A 23788-nucleotide genomic window follows, 5' to 3' on the forward strand; every position below is an offset into this window, starting at 1 on the left:
GTGGCTTCAAACCTGCTTGGGACAAACATAGATCTATACTCAGACAAAGACAACAAAACCCCAATTTAAAAAAAAAAAAGATTTAAATGAAAAAAGTATGATGACATTCATGTCATGTGATGTCAGGGGTTTTTTATGTGATGTAATGTGTATAAAGTAAAGTAAATTGTTACTTTGTGTTGTAGAAATGACTTTGAGGAAAGTCATCTTTTGCCCCCTTATCAACATTTTATTAGTTCTCATTCACATTTTATTAGTTCTCTGTAATGAGCAGTTCTGGAACAATTCCAAATCCAGGGAGCACTGGGCGGGGGGTAATCCCTTCAACATGACTGGTTCCACCTTCAGCAGACCTCCTATATATGAAGGGGTAGAAGTGCGCCTGTTCACAAGTTTGTTTGATAAGGAAACAGGATGGCAGATAAAGTGAGTATGAGCGCCGATAGAAGCTGCAAAAGCTGAACTAATGGGTTCTGTGGACTGTAAGCAGTGGTGGGTATAGTGCTGCTGGGTGTGGGCAGTGGTTGGTATAGTGTTGCTGGGAGAGGACAGTGGTGGGTATAGGTTTTCTTCGTGTGGACATACCTGTTGGTATTGATGGGTATAATGTTTGCTCTGTGGGGAAAATGGTGGGCATAGCTTGCTGGTTGTGCTTGGGAGTTGTTAGTTGTTGTATAGGGTTGATGAGTATTGGAAATAGTGCATATAGTGCTGTTGGGTGTGGGTAGTGGTAGCTATAGTGTTGCTGGGTGAGAGCATAGGATGGTATAAGGTTAATGAGTTTGGACAGTGGAGGATATAGGTTTGCTGGCTGTGGGTATAGGGCTGCTGGGTGAGGGCAGTGGTAGTTATAGTGTTGCTGGGTGTGAGCAATGGTGGGTATTGAGTTGCTGGGAGTGGAAAGTGTTTGGTTTAGTGTTTTTCACATTGTGGGCAGTGGTTGGTATAGTATTGCTGGATGTGGGCATTGGGGTGGGTATAGGGTTTCCTGACATGGGCAGTGGTTGGTATAGTGCTGCTGGGTGTGGGCAGTGGTGGATGTAGCGTTGCTGGGTGAGGGCAGTGGTTGGTGTAGTTTTGCTGGATGATGGCAGTGGTTGGTATAGTGTTGTTGGGTAAGGGATATGATTGGTGTTGGGTCAATGGGCAGTGGTTTATATAGCGCTGTTGAATGTAGACAGTGGTGGGTATAGTGTAGCTGTGTGTGGGCACAGCTTGGTATAGTGTTGCTAGGTGTGGAAAATATTGTGTTGCTAAGCGTGGTTGGGGGTTGGAATAGTGTTGCTGGGTGTGGCTAGTGGTTGGTATAGTGTTGCTGGGTGTGGGTAGTGGTTGGTATAGTGTTGCTGGGTGTGGGTAGAGGTTGGTATAGTGTTGCTGGGTGTGGGTAGTTGTTGGTATAGTGTTGCTGGGTGTGGGTAGAGGTTGGTATAGTGTTGCTGGGTGTGGGAAGTGGTTGGTATAGTGTTGCTTGGTGTGAGTTGTTGTTGGTATAGTGTTGCTGGGTGTGGGTAGTGGTGAGTATAGTGTTGCTGGGTGTGGGTAGTGGTGGGTATAGTGTTGCTGGGTGTGGGTAGTGGTTGGTATAGTGTTGCTGGGTGTGGGTAGTGGTTGGTATAGTGTTGCTGGGTGTGGGTTGTGGTTGGTATAGTGTTGCTGGGTGTGGGTAGTGGTTGGTATAGTGTTGCTGGGTGTGGGTAGTGGTTGGTATAGTGTTGCTGGGTGTGGGTAGTGGTGAGTATAGCGTTGCTGGGTGTGGGCAGTGATGGGTATAGTGTTGCTGGATGTGGGTAGTGATGGTTATAGTGTTGCTGGGTGTGGGTAGTGGTTGGTATAGTGTTGCTGGGTGTGGATAGTGGTGAGTATAGTGTTGCTGGGTGTGGGTAGTGGTTGGTATAGTGTTGCTGGGTGTGGATAGTGGTGAGTATAGTGTTGCTGGGTATGAGTAGTGGTTGGTATAGTGTGGGTAGTGGTGAGTATAGTGTTGCTGGGTGTGGGTAGTGGTTGGTATAGTGTTGCTGGGTGTGGATAGTGGTGAGTATAGTGTTGCTGGGTATGAGTAGTGGTTGGTATAGTGTGGGTAGTGGCGAGTATAGTGTTGCTGGGTGTGGGTAGTGGTTGATATAGTGTTGCTGGGTGTGGGTAGTGGTTGGTATAGCGATGCTGGGTGTGGGCAGTGGTGAGTACAGTGTTGCTGGGTGTGGGTAGTGGTGAGTATAGTGTTGCTGGGTGTGGGTAGTGGTTGGTATAGTGTGGGTAGTGGGGAGTATAGTGTTGTTGGGTGTGGGTAGTGGTTGCTACAGTGTTGCTGGGTGTGAGTAGTGGTTGGTATAGTGTTGCTGGGTGTGGGTTGTGGTGAGTATAGTGCTGCTTGGTGTGGGTAGTGGTTGGTATAGTGATGCTGGGTATGGGTAGTGGTTGTTTTAGTGTTGCTGGGTGTGGGTAGTGTTGCTGGGTGTGGGTAGTGGTGAGTATAGCATTGCTGGGTGTGTGTAGTGGTGGGTATAGTGTTACTGGGTGTGGGTATTGATGGGTATAGTGTTGCTGGGTGTGGGTAATGGCTGGTATAGTGTTGCTGGTTGTGGTTAGTGGCTGGTATAGTGTTGCTGGGTATGGGTAGTGGTTGGTATAGTGTGGGTAGTGGCGAGTATAGTGTTGCTGGGTGTGGGTTGTGGTGAGTATAGTGTTGCTGGGTGTGGGTTGTGGTGAGTATAGTGTTTCTGGGTGTGGGTAGTGGTTGATATAGTGTTGCTGGGTGTGGGTAGTGGTTGGTATAGTGATGCTGGGTGTGGGTAGTGGTGAGTATAGTGTTGCTGGGTGTGGGTAGTGGTTGGTATAGTGTTGATGGGTGTGGGTAGTGGTGAGTATAGTGTTGTTGGGTGTGGGTAGTGGTTGGTATAGTGTTGCTGGGTGTGGGTAGTGGTTGGTATAGTGTTGCTGGGTGTAGTTCGTGGTTGGTATAGTGATGCTGGGTGTGGGTAGTGGTTGGTATAGTGTTGCTGGGTGTGGGTAGTTGTGAGTATAGTGTTGTTGGGTGTGGGTAGTGGTTGTTATAGTGTTGCTGGGTATGGGCAGTGGTAAGTGTAGGGTTGCTGGGTGTGGGTAGTGGTTGGTATAGTGTTGCTGGGTGTGGGTAGTGGTTGGTATAGTGTTGCTGGGTGTGGGTAGTGGTGAGTATAGTGTTTCTGGGTGTGGGTTGTGGTTGGTATAGTGTTGCTGGGTTTGGGTAGTGGTGAGTATAGTCTTGCTGGGTGTGGTTTGTGGTGAGTATAGTGTTACTGGGTGTGGGTAGTGGTGAGTATAGTGTTGCTGGGTGTGGGTAGTGGTTGGTATAGTGTTGCTGGATGTGGGTTGTGGTTGGTATAGTGTTGTTGGGTGTGGGTAGTGGTTGGTATAGTGTTGCTGGGTGTGGGTAGTGGTGATTATAGTGTTGCTGGGTGTGGGTAGTGGTTGGTATAGTGTTGCTGGGTGTGGGCAGTGGTGAGTATAGGGTTGCTGGGTGTGGGTAGTGGTTGGTATAGTGTTGCCGGGTGTGGGTAGTGGTTGGTATAGTGTTGCTGGGTTTGGGCAGTGGTGAGTATAGGGTTGCTGGGTGTGGGTAGTGGTTGGTATAGTGTTGCTGGGTGTGGGTAGTGGTGAGTATAGTGTTGTTGGGTGTGGGTAGTGGTTGGTATAGTGTTGCTGGGTGTGGGTTGTGGTTGGTATAGTGTTGTTGGGTGTGTGTAATGGTTGGTATAGTGTCGCTGGGTGTGGGTAGTGGTGAGTATAGTGTTGTTGGGTGTGGGTAGTGGTGAGTATAGTGTTGCTGGGTGTGGGCAGTGGTGGGTATAGTGTTGCTGGGTGTGGGTAGTGGTTGGTATAGTGTTGCTGGGTGTGGGTAGTGGTTGGTATAGTGTTGCTGGGTGTGGGCAGTGGTGAGTATAGTGTTGCTGGGTGTGGGTTGTGGTTGGTATAGTGTGGTTGGGTGTGGGTAGTGGTTGGTATAGTGTTGCTGGGTGTGGATAGTGGTGAGTATAGTGTTGCTGGGTGTGGGCAGTGGTGGGTATAGTGTTGCTGGGTGTGGGTAGTGGTTGGTATAGTGTTGCTGGGTGTGGGTAGTGGTTGGTATAGTGTTGCTGGGTGTGGGCAGTGGTGAGTATAGTGTTGTTGGGTGTGGGTAGTGGTGAGTATAGTGTTGCTGGGTGTGGGCAGTGGTGAGTATAGTGTTGCTGGGTGTGGGTTGTGGTTGGTATAGTGTGGTTGGGTGTGGGTAGTGGTTGGTATAGTGTTGCTGGGTGTGGGTAGTGGTGAGTATAGTGTTGCTGGGTGTGGGCAGTGGTGGGTATAGTGTTGCTGGGTGTGGGTAGTGGTTGGTATAGTGTTGCTGGGTGTGGGCAGTGGTGAGTATAGTGTTGCTGGGTGTGGGTTGTGGTTGGTATAGTGTGGTTGGGTGTGGGTAGTGGTTGGTATAGTGTCGCTGGGTGTGGGTAGTGGTGAGTATAGTGTTGTTGGGTGTGGGTAGTGGTGAGTATAGTGTTGCTGGGTGTGGGCAGTGGTGAGTATAGTGTTGCTGGGTGTGGGTAGTGGTGAGTATAGTGTTGTTGGGTGTGGGTAGTGGTTGGTATAGTGTTGCTGGGTGTGGATAGTGGTGAGTATAGTGTTGCTGGGTGTGGGTAGTGGTGAGTATAGTGTTGCTGGGTGTGGGTAGTGGTGAGTATAGTGTTGCTGGGTGTGGGCAGTGGTGAGTATAGTGTTGCTGGGTGTGGGTAGTGGTGAGTATAGTGTTGTTGGGTGTGGGTAGTGATTGGTATAGTGTTGCTGGGTGTGGATAGTGGTGAGTATAGTGTTGCTGGGTGTGGGTTGTGGTTGGTATAGTGTTGTTGGGTGTGGGTAGTGGTTGGTATAGTGTTGCTGGGTGTGGGTAGTGGTTGGTATAGTGTTGCTGGGTGTGGGTAGTGGTTGGTATAGTGTTGCTGGGTGTGGGTAGTGGTGAGTATAGTGTTGCTGGGTGTGGGTTGTGGTGAGTATAGTGTTGCTGGGTGTGGGTATTGATGGGTATAGTGTTGCTGGGTGTGGGTATTGATGGGTATAGTGTTGCTGGGTGTGTGTAGTTGTGGGTATAGAGTGACTGGGTGTGGGTATTGATGGGTATAGTGTTTCTGGGTGTGGGTAATGCCTGGTATAGTGTTTATGGGTGTTGGTAGTGGCTGGTATAGTGTTGCTGGGTATGGGTAGTGGTTGGTATAGTGTGGGTAGTAGCGAGTATAGTGTTGCTGGGTGTGGGTTGTGGTGAGTATAGTGTTACTGGGTGTGGGCAGTGGTGAGTATAGTGTTGCTTGGTGTGGGTAGTGGTTGGTATAGTGTTGCTGGGTGTGGGTAGTAGTTGGTATAGTATTGCTGGGTGTGGGTAGTGATGGGTATAGTATTGCTGGGTGTTGGTAGTCGTGAGTATAGTGTTGCTGCTTGTGGGTAGTGGTTGGTATAGTGTTGCTGAGTGTGGGTAGTGGTGAGTATAGTGTTGCTGGGTGTGGGTAGTGGTTGGTATAGTGTTGCTGGGTGTGGGTTGTGGTTGGTATAGTGTTGTTGGGTGTGGGTAGTGGTTGGTATAGTGTTGCTGGGTGTGGGTAGTGGTTGGTATAGCGATGCTGGGTGTGGGCAGTGGTGAGTATAGTGTTGCTGGGTGTGGGTAGTGGTTGGTATAGTGTTGCTGGGTGTGGGTTGTGGTTGGTATAGTGTTGTTGGGTGTGGGTAGTGGTTGGTATAGTGTTGCTGGGTGTGGGTAGTGGTTGGTATAGTGTTACTGGGTGTGGGTATTGATGGGTTTAGTGTTGCTGGGTGTGGGGAGTGGTGAGTATAGTGTTGCTGGGTGTGGGTAGTGGTTGGTATAGTGTTGCTGAGCGTGGGTAGTGGCGAGTATAATGTTGCTGGGTGTGGGTAGTGGTTGATATACTGTTGCTGAGTGTGGGTAGTGGCGAGTATAATGTTGCTGGGTGTGGGTAGTGGTTGGTATAGTGTTGCTGGGTGTGGGTAGCGATGGGTATAGTGTTGCTGGGTGTGGGTAGTGGTGAGTATAGTGTTGCTGGGTGTGGGTTGTGGTGAGTATAGTGTTGCTGGGTGTGAGTAGTGGTTGATATAGTGTTGCTGGGTGTGGGCAGTGGTGAGTATAGCGTTGTTGGGTGTGGCAGGTGGTTGGTATAGTGTTGCTGGGTGTAGGTAGTGGTTGATATAGTGTTGCTGGGTATAGGTGGTGGCGAGTATAGTGTTGCTGGGTGTGGGTAGTGGTTGGTATAGTGTTGCTGGGTGTGGGTAGTGGTGAGTATAGCATTGCTGGGTGTGGGTAGGGGTTGGTATGGTGATGCTGGGTGTGGGTAGTGGTGAGTATCGTGTTGCTAGGTGTGGGTAGTGGTTGGTATAGTGTTGCTGGGTGTGGGTAGTGGGGAGTATAGTATTGCTGGGTGTGGGTAGTGTTGCTGGGTGTTGCATGGTGTGGGTAGTGGTGAGTATAGTGTTGCTGGGTGTTGCTGGGTATGGGTAGTGGTTGGTATAGCGATGCTGGGTGTGGGCAGTGGTGAGTATAGTGTTGCTGGGTGTGGGTAGTGGTTGGTATAGTGTTGCTGGGTGTGGGTTGTGGTTGGTATTTTGTTGTTGGGCGTGGGTAGTGGTTGGTATAGTGTTGCTGGGTGTGGGCAGTGGTGAGTATAGTGTTGCTGGGTGTGGGCAGTGGTTTGTATAGTGTTGCTGGGTGTGGGTAGTGGTTCGTATAGTGTTGCTGGGTGTGGGTAGTGGGGAGTATAGTATTGCTGGGTGTGGGTAGTGATGGGTGTAGTATTGCTGGGTGTAAGTAGTCGTGAGTATAGTGTTGCTGGGTGTGGGTAGTGGTTGGTATATTGATGCTGGGTGTGGGTAGTGGTTGGTATAGTGTTGCTGGGTGTGGGCAGTGGTTGGTATAGTGTTGCTGGGTGTGGGTAGTGGTTGGTATAGTGTTGCTGGGTGTGGATAGTGGTGAGTATAGTGTTGCTAGGTGTGGGTAGTGGTTGGTATAGTGTTGCTGGGTGTGGGTAGTGGGGAGTATAGTATTGCTGGGTGTGGGTAGTGATGGGTATAGTATTGCTGGGTGTTGGTAGTCGTGAGTATAGTGTTGCTGCTTGTGGGTAGTGGTTGGTATAGTGTTGCTGAGTGTGGGTAGTGGTGAGTATATTGTTGCTGGGTGTGGACATAGACTACCATAGGCTACATTGAGAAAGGCTGAAGAAGTACCAGAGCAGTCTTCTCACCAGCCGGTTATAGTGAAGAAGTGGGAAAGCTTCAGCGAGTCCAAGCCAGGGACCCAGCGGGTTAACGGGGGTGACGCTTGAGGAGTATATGGAGTATACAGCGGGTTAGCTATGGAAGAGCTCAGGGGATCCAGTGATAGTGGTAAGTAATTGAATATGCAAAGAGGGCTTGCTGGTGGGGAGAGGGCTTTACTCAGGGAACCCTAATCCTATAGTGAAGGGTTAAACTCTATTTGGGTAAGTTCACACCATACTAATAATGGAATACGGGTTGTCTGAGTGTCAGGCCTGAACATGGTCTTTACCAGCACGTTGGAGCTCAGTAGTGTTGTAACAAATCCTCAGGGGGTTTAAAGTGTTTTGCTAACTTAAAAAAAACTGGATCCTGTCCTTTTAAAGCATGTTATACAGCACAGTGATTGGTCTGTGTAATCCCCCCCCCCTCCTCGTAACACCTGAAATACCTGGCTGATCCTGGCAATTTCTTCCCTCCCCCCTGTAAACTGACCATGGTTCATCATGGCTGCTGAGCCCTGACACTGTGGTCAGTTTACATGCCTCCGTCATTCGCTCTCTCCTGTCTGTTCCCCCCTCCACTCCCTACCTGTCAGCTTGGGACAGTGCCCACCCCTGCCCCTCCTGCTGCTGAAGTAACAGTGTTATTTTCATATCAATGCTGTGTCCCCCTGTGTGTGTGGGTGTGATTTATAAAAGAAAATCTGATTATACCTTATTTCAGTGTGCCGATCAGCACTCACGTGACCAGCCAGCACTCTCCTTCTCTCCTCATCACACCTGACGTCAGTGGGGGAATCCTGCCCATTGCAGCTGTCAGACAGGGAGAGGAGAGAGGTTCAATGGGGGCTCTGAAATGAGGTATTATCAGCATTTATTTTTTTTTTTTTTAATAAATCACACACACACACACAGGATTTGGAGACAGAGCGGATGATATAAATTAGTCAGAGTGGCTTAACAACCACTTTTAGCATTCAAAAAGTAAGGGGGTATAGCAGAAGTAATTCAGGTTATGTTGTCTGCATACAGTGTCCATGTGCTGAGTGTTACTGAAGAAAAGGGGGGTTGGGGGCCTAAGCCCGCTCACTACATCCTGGAAGTAGTCAGCCCACAGGAAGTGAGGCAGGGTCCCCACACCAACCGGTGGATAGGTGAATGCTGAAGGTCGGTTAGATGTGGAACACAGTGGTCCAGGTCGGCGCCACTGCTAGGTCCACCGATCGCCAGGCAGAAGCAGATGATCTTTTAATGGTGCCCGGTAATGCAGGTTCAACCGTGGAGCAGCAGCTATGGCTCACAGGGTCTTGGCAGACTGTGGTTCCTGCAGCCGGACAGCGGCTTTGACATACCTCCCAACATTTTGAAATAGGAATGAGGGACACCTACTAGCAAACGTATGTAGGCATAGGACACGCCCCCTGCCACACCTCCTTAAAGAAGAATTAACCAAAAAAAAGTGTCATGGTTATGCAATAGAGTTCGTCTGCTTACCTGTCTCCATGTGTTCATTTCTAGAGACCAGCCGACCCTCCCCTGACTGCTTTTATAATCCATCCTCTGGCATGGCTCCACCCTAGCTCCTATCAGAGAACTCTATATTAACCTGTGCATTGCAGGCCAACCCTGCTGATCAACCTTTGTGTGTTAGCTTCCTGTTACCTACCGTGTGCTCTGCTGTTGTTACGTTACCGACTTTGGGGTGTCCTTGACTATCCCTGTTTGCCTGTGATCCTGACCTTTTGGCGTGTCCCTGACTATTCCTGTCTGCTTGTGGCCCCCGACCTTGGCTTTGTCCCTCACCATCCCTATCCTCCTGTTGCCTACTGTGGGTGTGAGCTGGGGGACCCTGGGGGTCGCGACCTGGAGCCAGTTGCAGCCAAGTCCATCCTCACCACTAGAGGCTCTGGTGAACACCTGCTGGCTCTTAGACTCCGCGCCCCAGGGAATCTTACGCTCTAACCCCGGTGGGATCAATCTTGGTGTTCTGGCGGCCCTGCCTTCCTATAACCTTGACCCCCGTCCGCAGCAATCAGCCGTAGAGTCCACAACCTTGCGGTGCACTCCTGATCCCTACGGTGTGCATCTGTCACCTCGCCTCAAGGTGACCTGATAAAAATTTAATTAAATTCACAAGGGCTTTTTTTTAACCTTTATTATTCCTTTATATTGGCTTTTAAAATTTGTGGTGGGGAAGGGGGTAAGTGGGATACTCCAGGCCGTTTGATGTACACAACAAACTAACAGGATAGGAAAAAGAAAAAAATGTTTTAGTCACCTATGAAATGGACTAATTCCATTACCATAAGGCTGGGGTGAAAAGGGATTTGGACTGTGTACTAGGGTTGCCACCTGTCTGGGATTCACCCGGACACATTATTCATACAGGAATGTGTCTCAAAACAGGGCCTGATAGGAAGGTGATGGGGAACTATGTGTGCCGCATCAGTATTTTCTTTGGAGCGCCCAAAGGTGTCCCAGGTCTGTTACAATCCTATAGTGTATACTAAGAATTTCTTTTTTTGCTGTGCGCCCCTAAAGTGTTCGGGTTTGGTATGAAGAAAAAGTGGCAACCCTACTGTGTACATAAATGATGTTGGCTAATTTAAGAACAAGATGAGAGTGCTGGTAATAATCTTGGGATGGAACTGAGGGGTACACCTTTGGAGAGAGAACACTATCACAGATAACAACCGTATCTGAAGGAACGGAAAAATATTGTGTTCAATAAGTGCATTTTGCTGTTCTATCCATAGGCAGCAATACATTCTGATGAGTGTGCGATCTTCCTATATGGTGAAGGCACGTCACAGCAGGCAGTTGTTACTTGTATGGTGAAGGTTGAGAAAGCCATTCTGGGACTCTCTGGACCCTTCACTTGTGATGTAATAGCACAGCAATTGAATTACATTTCAACATTGTTATACAGATATTTATTATTATTTGCACGAGTGTTTTATGTGAAATATATTCTGATTATAACTTCCGAGTGCTGCAATTATTGTTATACAGGGTGTAGTAATCATCCCCCCTCTCTATTATACAGGGTGTAATAATCATCCCCCTTTCTCTATTATACAGGGTGTAATAATCACCCCCCTCCTTTTTATTATACAGGGTGTAATAATCATCCCCTCTCTATTATACAGGGTGTAATAATCATCCCCCCTCTCTATTATACAGGGTGTAATAATCATCCCCCCTCTCTATTATACAGGGTGTAATAATCATCCCCCTTGTCTATTATACAAGGTGTAATAATCATCCCCCTCTCTATTATACTGGGTGTATTAATCACCCCCTCTCTATTATACAGGGTGTAATAAATCTCCCCCTCTCTATTATACAGGGTGCAATAATCATTCCCCCTTCTCTATTATACAGGGTGTAATAATCATCCCCCTCCTTTCTATTATACAGGGTGTAATAATCATCCCCCTCTCTATTATACTGGGTTTATTAATCACCCCCTCTCTATTATACAGGGTGTAATAATCATCCCCCTCTCTATTATACAGGGTGTAATAATCATCCCCCTCTCTGTTATACAGGGTGTAATAATCATCCCCCTCTCTATTATACAGGGTGTAATAATCATCCCCCTTGTCTATTATACAGGGTGTAATAATCATCCCCCTCTCTATTATACTGGGTGTATTAATCACCCCCTCTCTATTATACAGGGTGTAATAAATCTCCCCCTCTCTATTATACAGGGTGCAATAATCATTCCCCCTTCTCTATTATACAGGGTGTAATAATCATCCCCCTCCTTTCTATTATACAGGGTGTAATAATCATCCCCCTCTCTATTATACTGGGTTTATTAATCACCCCCTCTCTATTATACAGGGTGTAATAATCATCCCCCTCTCTATTATACAGGGTGTAATAATCATCCCCCTCTCTGTTATACAGGGTGTAATAATCATCCCCCTCTCTATTATACAGGGTGTAATAATTCTCTCCTTTCTCTCATATAGGCTCTTTGCTCAATTAGACCTGGTCACTGCGTGGAGGTGGAGGGCTTCATTCCGCATGGCTGTAAAAGGTAGGTGAAGATTTTATCCTCAGCTACTTATTATACAATATGTGTCTGCTCTCTGTATAATACTGATGTAGCATCCCGGGGTTTAGTCAGTGAGCTCCTCACAAATGTACTTGCCAGGAGTAGTTATCTTGGTTGATTGATAGAGATTTATTGATTTCTCCCAAAGTTTGGCCTTGTTGCACTTTTCTCTTCTACCACTAGGTGGCCGGGTACTTGGTGGTACTAGATATGAGAAGAGCAACCCAAGGTCAGGTTATGAGTATATTGTTATCTCAGCCAATGAACAGGAGTTTCCTTGAATCCCTTGTCCTGCTGGGAGAACCTTTATATCGGATGGAGTCAGGTGATCTGTTCTGTGCCACCTGGACGGTGTAGTGTCACAGTTTGATGCCTATCACAGGATGGTGCGGAAGTGACGTTGTTGCGTACTGCGCATGCGCGATGCGCTCCAAACGCTCGCGCCGTGCGTTCCAACATAGTTTCGGCAATACAGTTCAGCGAAACCATCACATAATGTTACGGAAGTGATGTTACACACAACACAAACACGGGCCACGTTGTTGCGTACTGCGCATGCGCGATGCGTTCCAAACACTTGCGCCGTGCGTTCCAACATAGTTTCGGCAATACAGTTCAGCGAAACCATCACATAATGTTACGGAAGTGAAGTTACACACAACACAAACACTGGGCCGTTCGTTACAACACTAATACTTCCCTTGTTACCTAGTAGGTTTTGCATTGCTGGGACTTGTAGTGCCTATCCTGAGCTACATGCTTCAATGTTCAGTGTCCTCATCCCTATCCCCATGCTTCAATGTTCAGTGTCCATCCTTATCCCCGTGCTTCAATGTTCAGTGTCCTCATCCTTATCCCCGAGCTTCAATGTTCAGTGTCCATCCTTATCCCCGTGCTTCAATGTTCAGTGTCCTCATCCTTATCCCCGAGCTTCAATGTTCAGTGTCCTCATCCCTATCCCCCTGCTTCAATGTTCAGTGTCCTCATCCTTATCCCCGAGCTTCAATGTTCAGTGTCCTCATCCCTATCCCCCTGCTTCAATGTTCAGTGTCCTCATCCTTATCCCTGTGCTTCAATGTTCAGTGTCCTCATCCCTATCCCCATGCTTCAATGTTCAGTGTCCTCATCCCTATCCCCGAGCTTCAATGTTCAGTGTCCTCATCCCTATCCCCGAGCTTCAATGTTCAGTGTCCTCATCCTTATCCCCGAGCTTCAATGTTCAGTGTCCTCATCCCTATCCCCCTGCTTCAATGTTCAGTGTCCTCATCCTTATCCCCGAGCTTCAATGTTCAGTGTCCTCATCCCTATCCCCCTGCTTCAATGTTCAGTGTCCTCATCCCTATCCCCGAGCTTCAATGTTCAGTGTCCATCCTTATCCCTGTGCTTCAATGTTCAGTGTCCTCATCCCTATCCGCAAGCTTCAATGTTCAGTGTCCTCATCCTTATCCCCATGCTTCGATGTTCAGTGTCCTCATCGAAGCAGGGGGATAAGGATGAGGACACTGAACATTGAAGCTCGCGGATAGGGATGAGGACACTGAACATTGAAGCAGGGGGATAGGGATGAGGACACTGAACATTGAAGCTCGGGGATAAGGATGAGGACCCTGAACATTGAAGCAGGGGGATAAGGATGAGGACACTGAACATTGAAGCTCGCGGATAGGGATGAGGACACTGAACATTGAAGCAGGGGGATAGGGATGAGGACACTGAACATTGAAGCTCAGGGATAAGGATGAGGACACTGAACATTGAAGCACAGGGATAAGGATGAGGACACTGAACATTTAAAGCTTGCGGATAGGGATGAGGACACTGAACATTGAAGCACAGGGATAAGGATGAGGACACTGAACATTGAAGCTTGCGGATCGGGATGAGGACACTGAACATTGAAGCATGGGGATAGGGATGAGGACACTGAACATTGAAGCACAGGGATAAGGATGAGGACACTGAACATTGAAGCATAGGGATAAGGATGAGGACACTGAACATTGAAGCTTGCGGATCGGGATGAGGACACTGAACATTGAAGCATGGGGATAGGGATGAGGACACTGAACATTGAAGCACAGGGATAAGGATGAGGACACTGAACATTGAAGCTCGCGGATAGGGATGAGGACACTGAACATTGAAGCATGGGGATAGGGATGAGGACACTGAACATTGAAGCACAGGGATAAGGATGAGGACACTGAACATTGAAGCTCACGGATAGGGATGAGGACACTGAACATTGAAGCACGGGGATAAGGATGGACACTGAACATTGAAGCTCGGGGATAAGGATGAGGACACTGAACATTGAAGCACGGGGATAAGGATGGACACTGAACATTGAAGCATGGGGATAGGGATGAGGACACTGAACATTGAAGCATGTAGCTCAGGATAGGCACTACAAGTCCCAGCAATGCAAAACCTACTAGGTAACAAGGGAAGTATTAGTGTTGTAACGAACGGCCCAGTGTTTGTGTTGTGTGTAACTTCACTTCCGTAACATTATGTGATGGTTTCGCTGAACTGTATTGCCGAAACTATGTTGGAACGCACGGCGCGAGCGTTTGGAGCGCATCGCGCATGCGCAGTACGCAACAACGTCACTTCCGCACCATCCTGTGATAGGCATCAAACTGTGACACTACAACGGCTGTCTGAGTAAACGTGTGTCGTATGTCCTTGGCTGCTAGGCTGGAGATTGGGTCTATCCCAGGGGCATCTGGCTGCCAGGTTGTGTGAGATCCAGAAGTAAGAGAGCAGCGCAGGGTTGGGATTGCAGCTTGCAGTCCAACCAGAAAAGATGGTTCTGCCGGCCGGAGAACCTGTCAGTGGTTGGAGGTTGAAGAGAAGCTGTTGCCATAAAGGGACAGACCACTTTTACCAGGGACCACAGTGAGTTACTGAAGCAAGTACCAGAACCACATTCTCACCGAAAGGGCACGGTGGAGAATCGGGGAAACTTCAGGCGGTGATCAAGTCAGGGAAACGCTTGCAGAGCAGCCTTGTGTGTCAAGCTAGGGACCGAGCTGGTCAGCAGTTGTAGTGAAGCTGAAAGGATTTCTATGTTTGAGTTAGGAACTGTTAAAGACTGTTACCATAGGAGACAGCAATCCTACAAGTGCAGATGTGGCGCCTTGCTGGGGTCTTTCCCTGTACGGCTGTTCTCTTATTGAAGTCTCGGAGTCTGCCAATTGGATTTGAAACTACCTAAGGGTGTCCTGGCCCTAACCCTCTTCCCCCCAAGAATACAAAAAGAACTGATAAGAGAAATAAAAAACCTCTTTTACATGCAAGAAGTACAACTTACAAAAGTAGAAGTGTGCTCTGTGTACAGTACATCCTACTGACCCTCCTCACTGGGAATTTGGGGTGCGTGGTCCCTCAAATAATACCCGACATCAGATTGTTTTGCTGAGAGCAAGTTTAGCTTCAACATTTGTTCTTCTACATTGTAACAAAATGTCATCCTGGATAAAACTTGTCTGACTTATCAGCCATCATCTGAAATATGACAACTAACAATCTTGTGACTCCCATCCACGCTCTCCGTCCACCAGTCCTCCATCCTTCCATCAGTCTGATCAGCAGACCTCTTCCCTGCCATGGTACTTACACCCCATGGAGGTTGGCTGAATTTCCAGGACTTCTTGTTGGTCAGAGGATGGTGACTAGGAATGAGACGAACACCGCTAACCCCCCCCCTCCCCGGTTCGGTTCGCACCAGAACTTTCGAACGGACCAAAAATTTGTGCAAACTTTAGAACCCCATTGAAGTCTATGGGACTCGAACGTTCTAAATAAAAAGTGCTAATTTTAATCGCTAATATGCAAGATAGTGTCCTAAAAAGGGGACATGGTTCAATGCCTAAAATGTTTTAAAAAACTGCAGTTTTTTCGGGATCACTGATTTTAATGACGATTAAAGTAAAATATATCTTTAAATATTGTGCCTGGGGGGTGTCTATAGTATGCCTGTGAAGTGCCACATGTTTCCCGTGTTTAGAACAGTACCTGCACAAAATTACATTTAATGGAAAAATACAAAAAAAGGACATTTGAACAGGGGCATAAAAATTGGGCCTTAGGCACTGGTGCCACAACACTGCAACACCTCACAGAAACTCCAGTTGGGGTGCAGGAATGAGCCCTGCTGCAAAGTATTGCATCAAAAACTTTAATTACACGCCCCTGTTAAACAGGGGCTGAAGAATTGGGCCTTAGGCACTGCTTGCTGGTGCCACAACACTGCAACCTCTCCCAGATACTCTAGTTGGAGTGCAGGAATGAGCCCTGCTGCAAAGCATTGCATCAAAAATTGTATTACATGCCCCTGTTAAACAGGGGCTGAAAAATTGGGCCTATACACTGCAACCTCTACCACAGCGGTAGGGAACGTCAGCTCTCCAGCTGTTTTGAAACTACAAGTCCCATGAGACATTGCAAGACCCTAACAATCACAGGCATGACTCCCAGAGGCAGAGGCATGATGGAATTTGTAGTTTCAAAACAGCTGGAGAGCCAAGGTTCCCTACCCCTGCTCTACCATATACTCTAGTTGAAAAGCAGGAATGAGCCCTGCTGCAAAGCATTGCATCAAAAATTGTATTACATGCACCTGTTAAACGGGTTGAAAAATTGGGCCTATACACTGCAACCTCTCCCAGATACTCTAGTTGGAGTGCAGGAATGAGCCCTGCTGCAAAGCATTGCCGGTAAAGAGCCGGAATCGCCTTTCCGTGAGAAAAAGTGGCGTTTGGGGACCTGCCACTGAGGAACCACACATTGCACAAACTCACGGAAGGGGGCCGAGTCTACCAACTGAAAACGCAGCAGTTGAAGTGCTATCCATTTAGCCAAGCTAGCATTCAACCGCTGGGCATGTAGATGGCTAGGAGTGAACTTCTTTCGACGGTCCAGCAGCTGGGGCAGAGAAATTTGCCTGCTATAATCGGATGTGGGTGTACTGCTAGCAGAGTGCCTGCATGTACTTGACTGTGACACACCTAATTCTACCCCTTCATTCCTCTCAGTGCAAGTTTCATAGAGGACTGAAGGTCTAGTGGGGTTGGAGATCCCAGCTGATGAGGAGCAAGGAGAGGTCCGCTTTGTTCTTTGGTGTGGGTCTTTAAGGTACTCTTGCCAACAAGCTGCATGGCAGGTCAACATATGTCTGGTCAAGCATGTAGTGCCCATGCGAGATACGCTTGAGACATATGTTGGAAATAGCAGCGGTGCGATCTTATGCACTCGTCTCAAAAGAGGCCCACACCAAAGAACTTTTGGAATAATGCGCAGAGGCAGTGCCCTGCACAGGCGGAGCTCTGCGGTGTGATTCAGTCGGTGTGCTGCCCCTAAGCTGGCCCCTGCCTTGTTGGAGATGTGCCTCTTCCTCCTCTCTCCTATCAGGCACCCACGTGGAGTCAGTGACCTCATCATCCCCTCCCTCTTCATCACTGGAGCAAATCTGGCAGTTGCAGCTGGTGGAACATGACTGCCAGATTGCTGTCCTTCTTGAACATCCCCTCTCTCTGCGCTCACACTACTGCCTTCCTCTAGCTGGGTATCATCATCAGAGCCTTCAAAACACTGGGCATCCTCCTGGAGCATGTACCCAACACTGTGCTCAAACAGTTTGGGGGACTCCTCAGGAGGACGTGGTGGGTCTAGGGAAGGAGTGATTGATGATGACATTGAGACGAGGGAAGAGAATACGTTGGCAGCTGCTTTGCTAGTACCCTGAGCCTGGGTGAGAGAGGAGGAGGAGGATGAAGAGGGCTTGGTCATCCACTCTACCAAGTCTTCGGCATGATGCGGCTCAACACGTCCAGCTGCCGAAAATAAGGACAAGCGTGTCCCATGGCCACGTGCTAATGATGATGCACCGTGTCTGTGACCAGCACTGTTGTTTCTAGACACAGAGCCTGCTTGCCCTCTTTTATTGGCTCATGACTGTCTGCCTCTCCTTGTTGGCCTTCCAGACATAGTAATGGCCTGCAGGGAGATGGGAAAACCAGCAATTGGGTAGTGTATATTGTGCTGGAGGCACACAACACCCACTAACTCCTGCAGAAGCCTGTATGAGACAACACCAGCAATAAAGGGTAGATACAGGTGTATACTGTGCTGGAGGCACACAACACCCACTAACTCCTGCAGATGCCTGAGAAAAGAACACACTGTCCCTGCCTATGCTGCTCTTTCCCTGCATGCCGGAACACACTACACAAGGCCGCCGTGCTGGCAGCCTTATATAGTGTGGGGCATATACTGAACCCCCCTGAGCTATAGTTGGCCACCGGCATCTCGCCTGTGGCCAATTATTGCTCTCTTCACTGCCAGCACTGTGATTGGCCAAGCATGTAGGGTCACAGTGCATGCTTGGCCAATCATGAGCCCGCAATTCACTGTGATGGCGCAGTGCATTGTGGGCCGTGAGTGCCACACGAACGCCCCATAATGTTCGGTATTTGCCGAACGTGCGAACAGCCAATGTTCGAGTCAAAGACTTGAACATCAAGCTCATCCCTAATTACTGGTAGCACAGGAGTACACTTCATTAATAATTTTTTTTAATATTATGGCTCAGCAATTTCTATTTAAGGCACTTTTTTTTTTCCTGGGGACCTCAAAGCACTTTATCTACAGTTGGGGCAGATATTTTGGGTGATTTTTGGAAAATGTAAACATAATTTGCTATCAGGAACTGTCATTAAAAGTGTCAGAAGTCCCTTGATACCCCGCGGGAGGACCACTGGTGAATGACTCGAGTATTTTATCCAACAAGGTCAGCTGAGCGAAATAATTGTTATTTTATGTATTTCTAGGTTCAACATAAACTTGGGAAAAAATAATAATAGTAATATAGTGATACACTTTGATGCTCGATTTGACCATCTTGGAGACAAGGGCAAAATAGTCATGAACTCAGTGAAGGACGGTGTCTTTGGAAATGAGCAGAGAGAAGGCTTCTTCCCCTTCCAGATGGGATCACACACCAAGGTACGTCTACACCGGGAGGGGCGGGGCAAATGTTGGATGGGGCAAAGTGACATCACTGTTCATGTTGGACGCATTTTGAGGTTATTTATTAAAACTGGAGAGTACAAAATCTGGTGCAGCTGTGCATGGGAGCCAATCAACTTCTAACTTCAGCTTCTTCAATTAAGCTTTGACAAAAAAAAAAAAACCCGAAAGCTGATTGGTTTCTTTGCAGAACTGCACGAGATTTTACACTCTCCAGTTTTAGTAATCCCCATAAAATTGGCCCGAGAATATGTATGAATGTGTGTTGGGGACCTTAGGTTGTAAGCTCCTTGAGGGTAGGGACTGATGTGAATGTACAATGTATATGTAAAGTGCTGCGTAAATTGACGGTGCTATGTAAGTACCTGAAATAAATAAATTAATAAATAATATCTATCCACGAAAGGTGCAGTAGGCAGCCAGTGATGGCTCAGGTGAAGGGTATATAGGCTTTGCTATGATGGTCGCCCCTTCAGCTCATTCCATGAAGGATGAGAATCTCCCACATAGGAAGATCCAATGGATTCCATCATGCTGCCATTGTGTGCCATGATATACTGCCTATTGCGCGGTTTCTGTTGGTCAGATCAGCGTAACATTTCATTTCTATTTTGTGTATGCCTGATTGGAAATGTTCTGTTTGTGAGATGATTATTATAGGAAGAGGGAATGGGGATCAGGAAATCCCTGACATGGAATGTTGGAATGTCACTATAAGGTCCCCTGTAAAGGCTCAATCTGTGGAGTAGTGGGGGGGGGGGGGGGGTTTGTCCGGGAACTGAAGCGCATCACCATCATGTTACATCTCTGTTATGGAGAGACCAATGTGTGTCCCGGGGATGGGATACAGGGGGGGGGGGATCATTGTCGGTGCTGGGGGTAAAATAATGGAAAGGATCCAATGTGAGTGCCAGGGGGGAGGAGTACAAAGGAGCTACCAATGTGTGTGATGGGAAGGAAAACAGGGGGATAACAATGTGTGTGATTGGGGGGATACAGGGAATGGATATTACCAGGGGCGTAACTATAGGGGGTGCAGCAGTCGCGACCGCAACTGGGCCCTGTGATGCAGGGGGCCCATGCAGCCCCCTCTACATGTGGCCGGCAGCAGCATAGGCAGCTAGCACACAATATTACATACCCCCTCCATATCCCCCTGGGGACAGGGACCCCTTCTCACGTGAGGACAGGGACCCCCACCTCCCCTGGGGACAGGGACCCCTTCTCACCTGGGGGCAGTAACTTCATCTGCCCTGGTGAAAAGGACCTCATCTCTTCTGGGGACGGGGACCCAATTCTGCCTAGGGACAGTCCCCCAATGGGGCACCTAAAAATGTAAAAAAAATAATAAATAAAAACTACTGATACCAGTGGTGGAACTACAGGGCTCACAAAGGTCATACCTGTGACCATGCCCTGGAGTTCCACCACCGGACTCGGAGAGAAGGGCCCTGGCTGGGGTTCAGGGGGGCCCTTCATGGTTTCTTGCATCGGGGCCCTGAAGGTTCTAGTTATGCCACTGGATATTACTCCTGATGAATGCTCTATTCATCTCCATTTCTCTCTGGAGGCAGAATTCCTCAGACACTAAAAGCGAGAAGGCTTAATTCTATATAGGGTAGAATAAGAAATAACTGACCCAGAATAATCGTATTCTCAACAATTCAAATTTACCCCAAGTCAGTCATAGTAGATGGGATCCCTATCAAGGACACATATGAATTGGAGCCATGACTTGGATGGTGGCAAATGGGGTCCTTATCAGGACAGGACATGTATTGGGGCCCCTGGAAGTGGGAGATTGTTGTTTTTTTTTAATTATTTTTATCTGTATAGAAATGGGCGTAAGCATTAGATACATAGCAGACATGGTTTGTTCATGGTGATCTGCAGATAACAGACAAAAACAGTATTATTGAAAATAACAACCGAGAGGAATAACATTCCTAGTATTATACAAACATCAAATGTTAAGCCCATCCCCCTTTGACAATAAGCCCTGCCCCCCTAGGTATCACTGTCTAATGCCAGATCCTCAGTGCACAGCCGAGCCTTTGGCATGTTTGTGGTAGGGGTAGGATAATGGAAAGGCTGCTGTATGCCATGCCAGCTACGTTTCTCAACCTTTTTTGCCCCAGAGGAACCCTTGAAAAGTGTTCAGGTACCAATTCATTGGTAGTCAGTGGGAAAAAAATGCCCCTTACATTGGTGGCCAGTGGTAAGAATACCCCACTTACAGTGGTGGTCAAACTTCCACTCTTACCAGCAGCAAAAAGAACATTGGTGTCATGAAGCTGGCCCCACCGAGTGGTGTTGGGCTCCAGAATGAGCAGGCACCATAAAATGGATGGTTAATCGGCCACAGCTCAACGGATCCCTAGAAACCTCAGAAGGAACCTTGGGTGACGATGGTTGGCATACCGGCACTGCAGACTGGCCAACATCTATTGATCTCCTGAGGGCTCCAGTCATTGTTCTAGGTGACGAGATCCACCATCAGAGATCTGTCACTAAATCATTCTGGAACAGAAGCCCCTCCTTCCATTTTTCCTTTCCATTATCAATGTTCTGCAAGACATAAATAAAGATGACATAAGATAATCTACAAGCACACGGCGTCTTATGGAAAGATTTGTGCTGAAATTAACGGTTTGGTGGTCTTTGTCTCTACGGCCAACACTCATTGACTTTTTATAGCCCAGCAAGCTGACGCTGTGCCACCTCTTCTCTTACAGGTTTGCTTCACGTTTGAGAAAGACAAGATCCTCATACAATTACCTGCTGGAAGTCCTCTCTCATTTCCAATCCGCTTTCCCATAACCGAGATCACATACGTATCTGTGGAAGAATTGGAGGCCAAGTCCATCACACTGGAATGAAGAATCCCGCAACAGAGGAGCCGCCTGTCCCCTACGTGTCCATATCCAGTCTCTGTGAAATGGCCATAGTGGACAAAGAAGAAAAAAATCTTTAACCCTCCTTTGTAACCCCCCCTCCAATCTGCATCCTTGCTGCTCATGTAGACTTACATTGTGCTTTGCTCAGTTCATTTACTAGAAATGAATTTCATCCACACTTAAAAAAAAAAAAAAAAAAAATCCAATGAGCTCTATTGTGTCTGATCATACCAATCAAGTTATTATTTAGTGATAATGACTTTGTATTGATTTCTGAATTTAATAGCAGATCTGCTGCATCGCCCCCCCCCCCCCCTGCTGGAGGTTTGTTGCATTACTTATAAATGGAACGCAGTAACCAACAGTGTGCTAATGCTTAATTTTCTGTCTGATTTCTTATATTTTCCAATAAAAATCTTTCTGATCTTTTATATCATACATTTTTTTCTGGCTCCAGACTGAAAGCTGTATACAGATATTTATTCCAAAGCTTAAACTTTCAACAATTATATACAGAAAAATAAAATGTCACAAGGGCCTACTCCATGTAAATGACATACAGAAAAAGAGCAGCTGCAGTGGATATGCCCAGTACAGGCAGTGGTAGGGTATGGTGTAGTAGTTGCGGCAGTGAATGTAGCAGTACCCCGGAATGGGCAGGGGCAATGCTGGGGGGGGGTAGGAGTTACTGGAGCAGCTTTAGTCTCAGTGTACGGATAGTAGATCAGATGCGGGGGTCTCCAAACTTTTGAAACAAAGGGCCAGCTTACGGTCCTTCAGACATTAGGGGGGGGTCGGACTGTGATCACTGGGCATAGAACAGGTCCTGATGTCAATGGGGAAAAAAACAATGCCCTTTCTTTGGTGTCAGTGGAAGCAATTGTGCCCCATCATTGGTGTCATAGGGAGAAATTGGGCTCCATCATTGGTGTCATAGGGAGAAATTGGGCTCCATTATTGGTGTCATCGGGCCCCATTGTTGGTGCCAATTTTAGAAATTGGGCCCCATCGTTGGCGTCTTTGGTAGAAAATGGACCCCGTCATTGGTGTCATTGGGAGGGATTATGCCCCACTGTTAGTAGTAGTGGCTGAAATGGTGCCCCAAGGGCTGGATAAATGCAAGAAACGGGCCGCATCTGGCCCCCGGGCCGCAGTTTGGAGACCACTGGATTAGAGTGTAATAGATTAGGGGTGAGTAGTAGTAGTAAAAACATAGAAAGAGTAGTAGTAAAGAAGTGGTAGTAGTAGCAGCACTGTATTGTTTATAGGTAGTAGAACAATCAGTAGTATTAGCAGTTGGTGTCACAATACAATAGTGGGAGTAGTAGTAGCATAGCAAGGGCAGAGGTAAGGTGGGGAAAGTAGCAGTAGTAGAAGCAATGGGTGCAGCAGCAGCACAGACAAGGTAGTGGTAAGAGAATAAGCCCCCGTTCACACCGGTGCGACCGGTCCAAATCACATGACAAGTCGCACCCTATTGTCGGCAATGAAACTGTTCAAATTGGTGCAACTCTTACTGCGCGGTGCCGCACTGATTTGAGAAAAAGTTTCCTGCACTATTTCAGTGCAGGAACTATTAGTTCACTTGCGACTTGCATAGACCCCTGTGCATGAATTCGCACAGATGAAATCACGCAGAAGTAGCGTGATTCCAAAGCTGCATTCGGTGTGCACCGGGGCTGACTGTGTTGATGGGGGGAGGGATCGAGCGTTTTTCTTTCCTGCAAACAATACATGCAGGACATAAAGTCGCACCGCCCCTATGACCAGCTTTGGACAGCTAAAGGGCATTGCAGCCATATCAGTGCACTTGCAAATACACTGACCAGTGAAGTCGCACGATTTCAAAGTCGGATTCAGTGTGAACGGGGGGAGGGGGGGCTAAGTATTTGTAGAAGTGGGCGTACTAGTCATAATATAACAAGGGTGGTGGTAGGAGGACAGGTGGCCCCAGTCAGTTTTTTTTTTTTCTGAAGGTGCTAGGGGGTAAAAGTGGGGGAGCCAAGTCTGAAATTCAACAAAATTTAAAGGCAGACACATCAAGCCGCATTTGGACTGAAAATAATAATAATTATTGTCTTAAACGGTGATAAAATACCATGCAGAATAATCCCTGGAAGACTAGAAGCACACAATATGGAACGTCATGCATCGTACAATCTCAGGAGAGAACATAGGAAAACACAGCAGAGGACAACGTAGTCCATTGAGCCCGAGAGGATTCCATTTTATGTCCAATCATAAGCATTAAAGCAGAGATACAGAGGGGTACAGAAAATAATCACCCCCTTTAAAATAATCACATTTTGTTGCTTTGCAACTTATAACATGAAAGATATACCACCAACATGTCAAAAATAAATTGAGTTGGAAAAAGGACCCCCCCCACCTTGTGTCAGTATTATGTTGAACCCGGTTTGCTTTAAAGTGGTTGTAAACCCTTACAACCAACTTTGACCTACAGGTAAGCCTAGATTAAGGCTTACCTGTAGGTCCAAGAAATATCTCCTAAACCTACACGG

The 23788-nt window shown here is 47.5% G+C and overlaps 1 protein-coding gene across 1 annotated transcript; it reads left to right on the forward strand.

Annotated features, from left to right (window-relative positions):
• The first annotated feature begins 286 nt into the window (after positions 1 to 286).
• On the forward strand, positions 287 to 21697 carry LOC143926940 (galectin-1-like). The gene is made up of 4 exons (XM_077450969.1): positions 287 to 426; positions 11252 to 11319; positions 18171 to 18345; positions 21105 to 21697. The coding sequence occupies exons 1-4, from the start codon at positions 415 to 417 to the stop codon at positions 21246 to 21248; spliced, it is 399 nt and encodes a 132-aa protein (XP_077307095.1). The 5' UTR covers positions 287 to 414; the 3' UTR covers positions 21249 to 21697.
• The last annotated feature ends 2091 nt before the right edge of the window (positions 21698 to 23788 follow it).

The sequence above is a fragment of the Lithobates pipiens genome, unplaced genomic scaffold (assembly GCF_037356315.1).
Source record: "Lithobates pipiens isolate NorthernLeopardFrog02 unplaced genomic scaffold, aLitPip1_a1.2 Scaffold_23, whole genome shotgun sequence".
Classification (NCBI taxonomy): Eukaryota; Metazoa; Chordata; class Amphibia; order Anura; family Ranidae; genus Lithobates; species Lithobates pipiens.

Excerpts from the sequence above, each read along its gene's own strand:
- LOC143926940 (XM_077450969.1), top strand. Across the intron at positions 11,320-18,170 it reads ATTCCGCATGGCTGTAAAAG|GTTCAACATAAACTTGGGAA; the intron begins GTAGGTGAAGAT and ends ATGTATTTCTAG. Across the intron at positions 18,346-21,104 it reads AGATGGGATCACACACCAAG|GTTTGCTTCACGTTTGAGAA; the intron begins GTACGTCTACAC and ends CTTCTCTTACAG.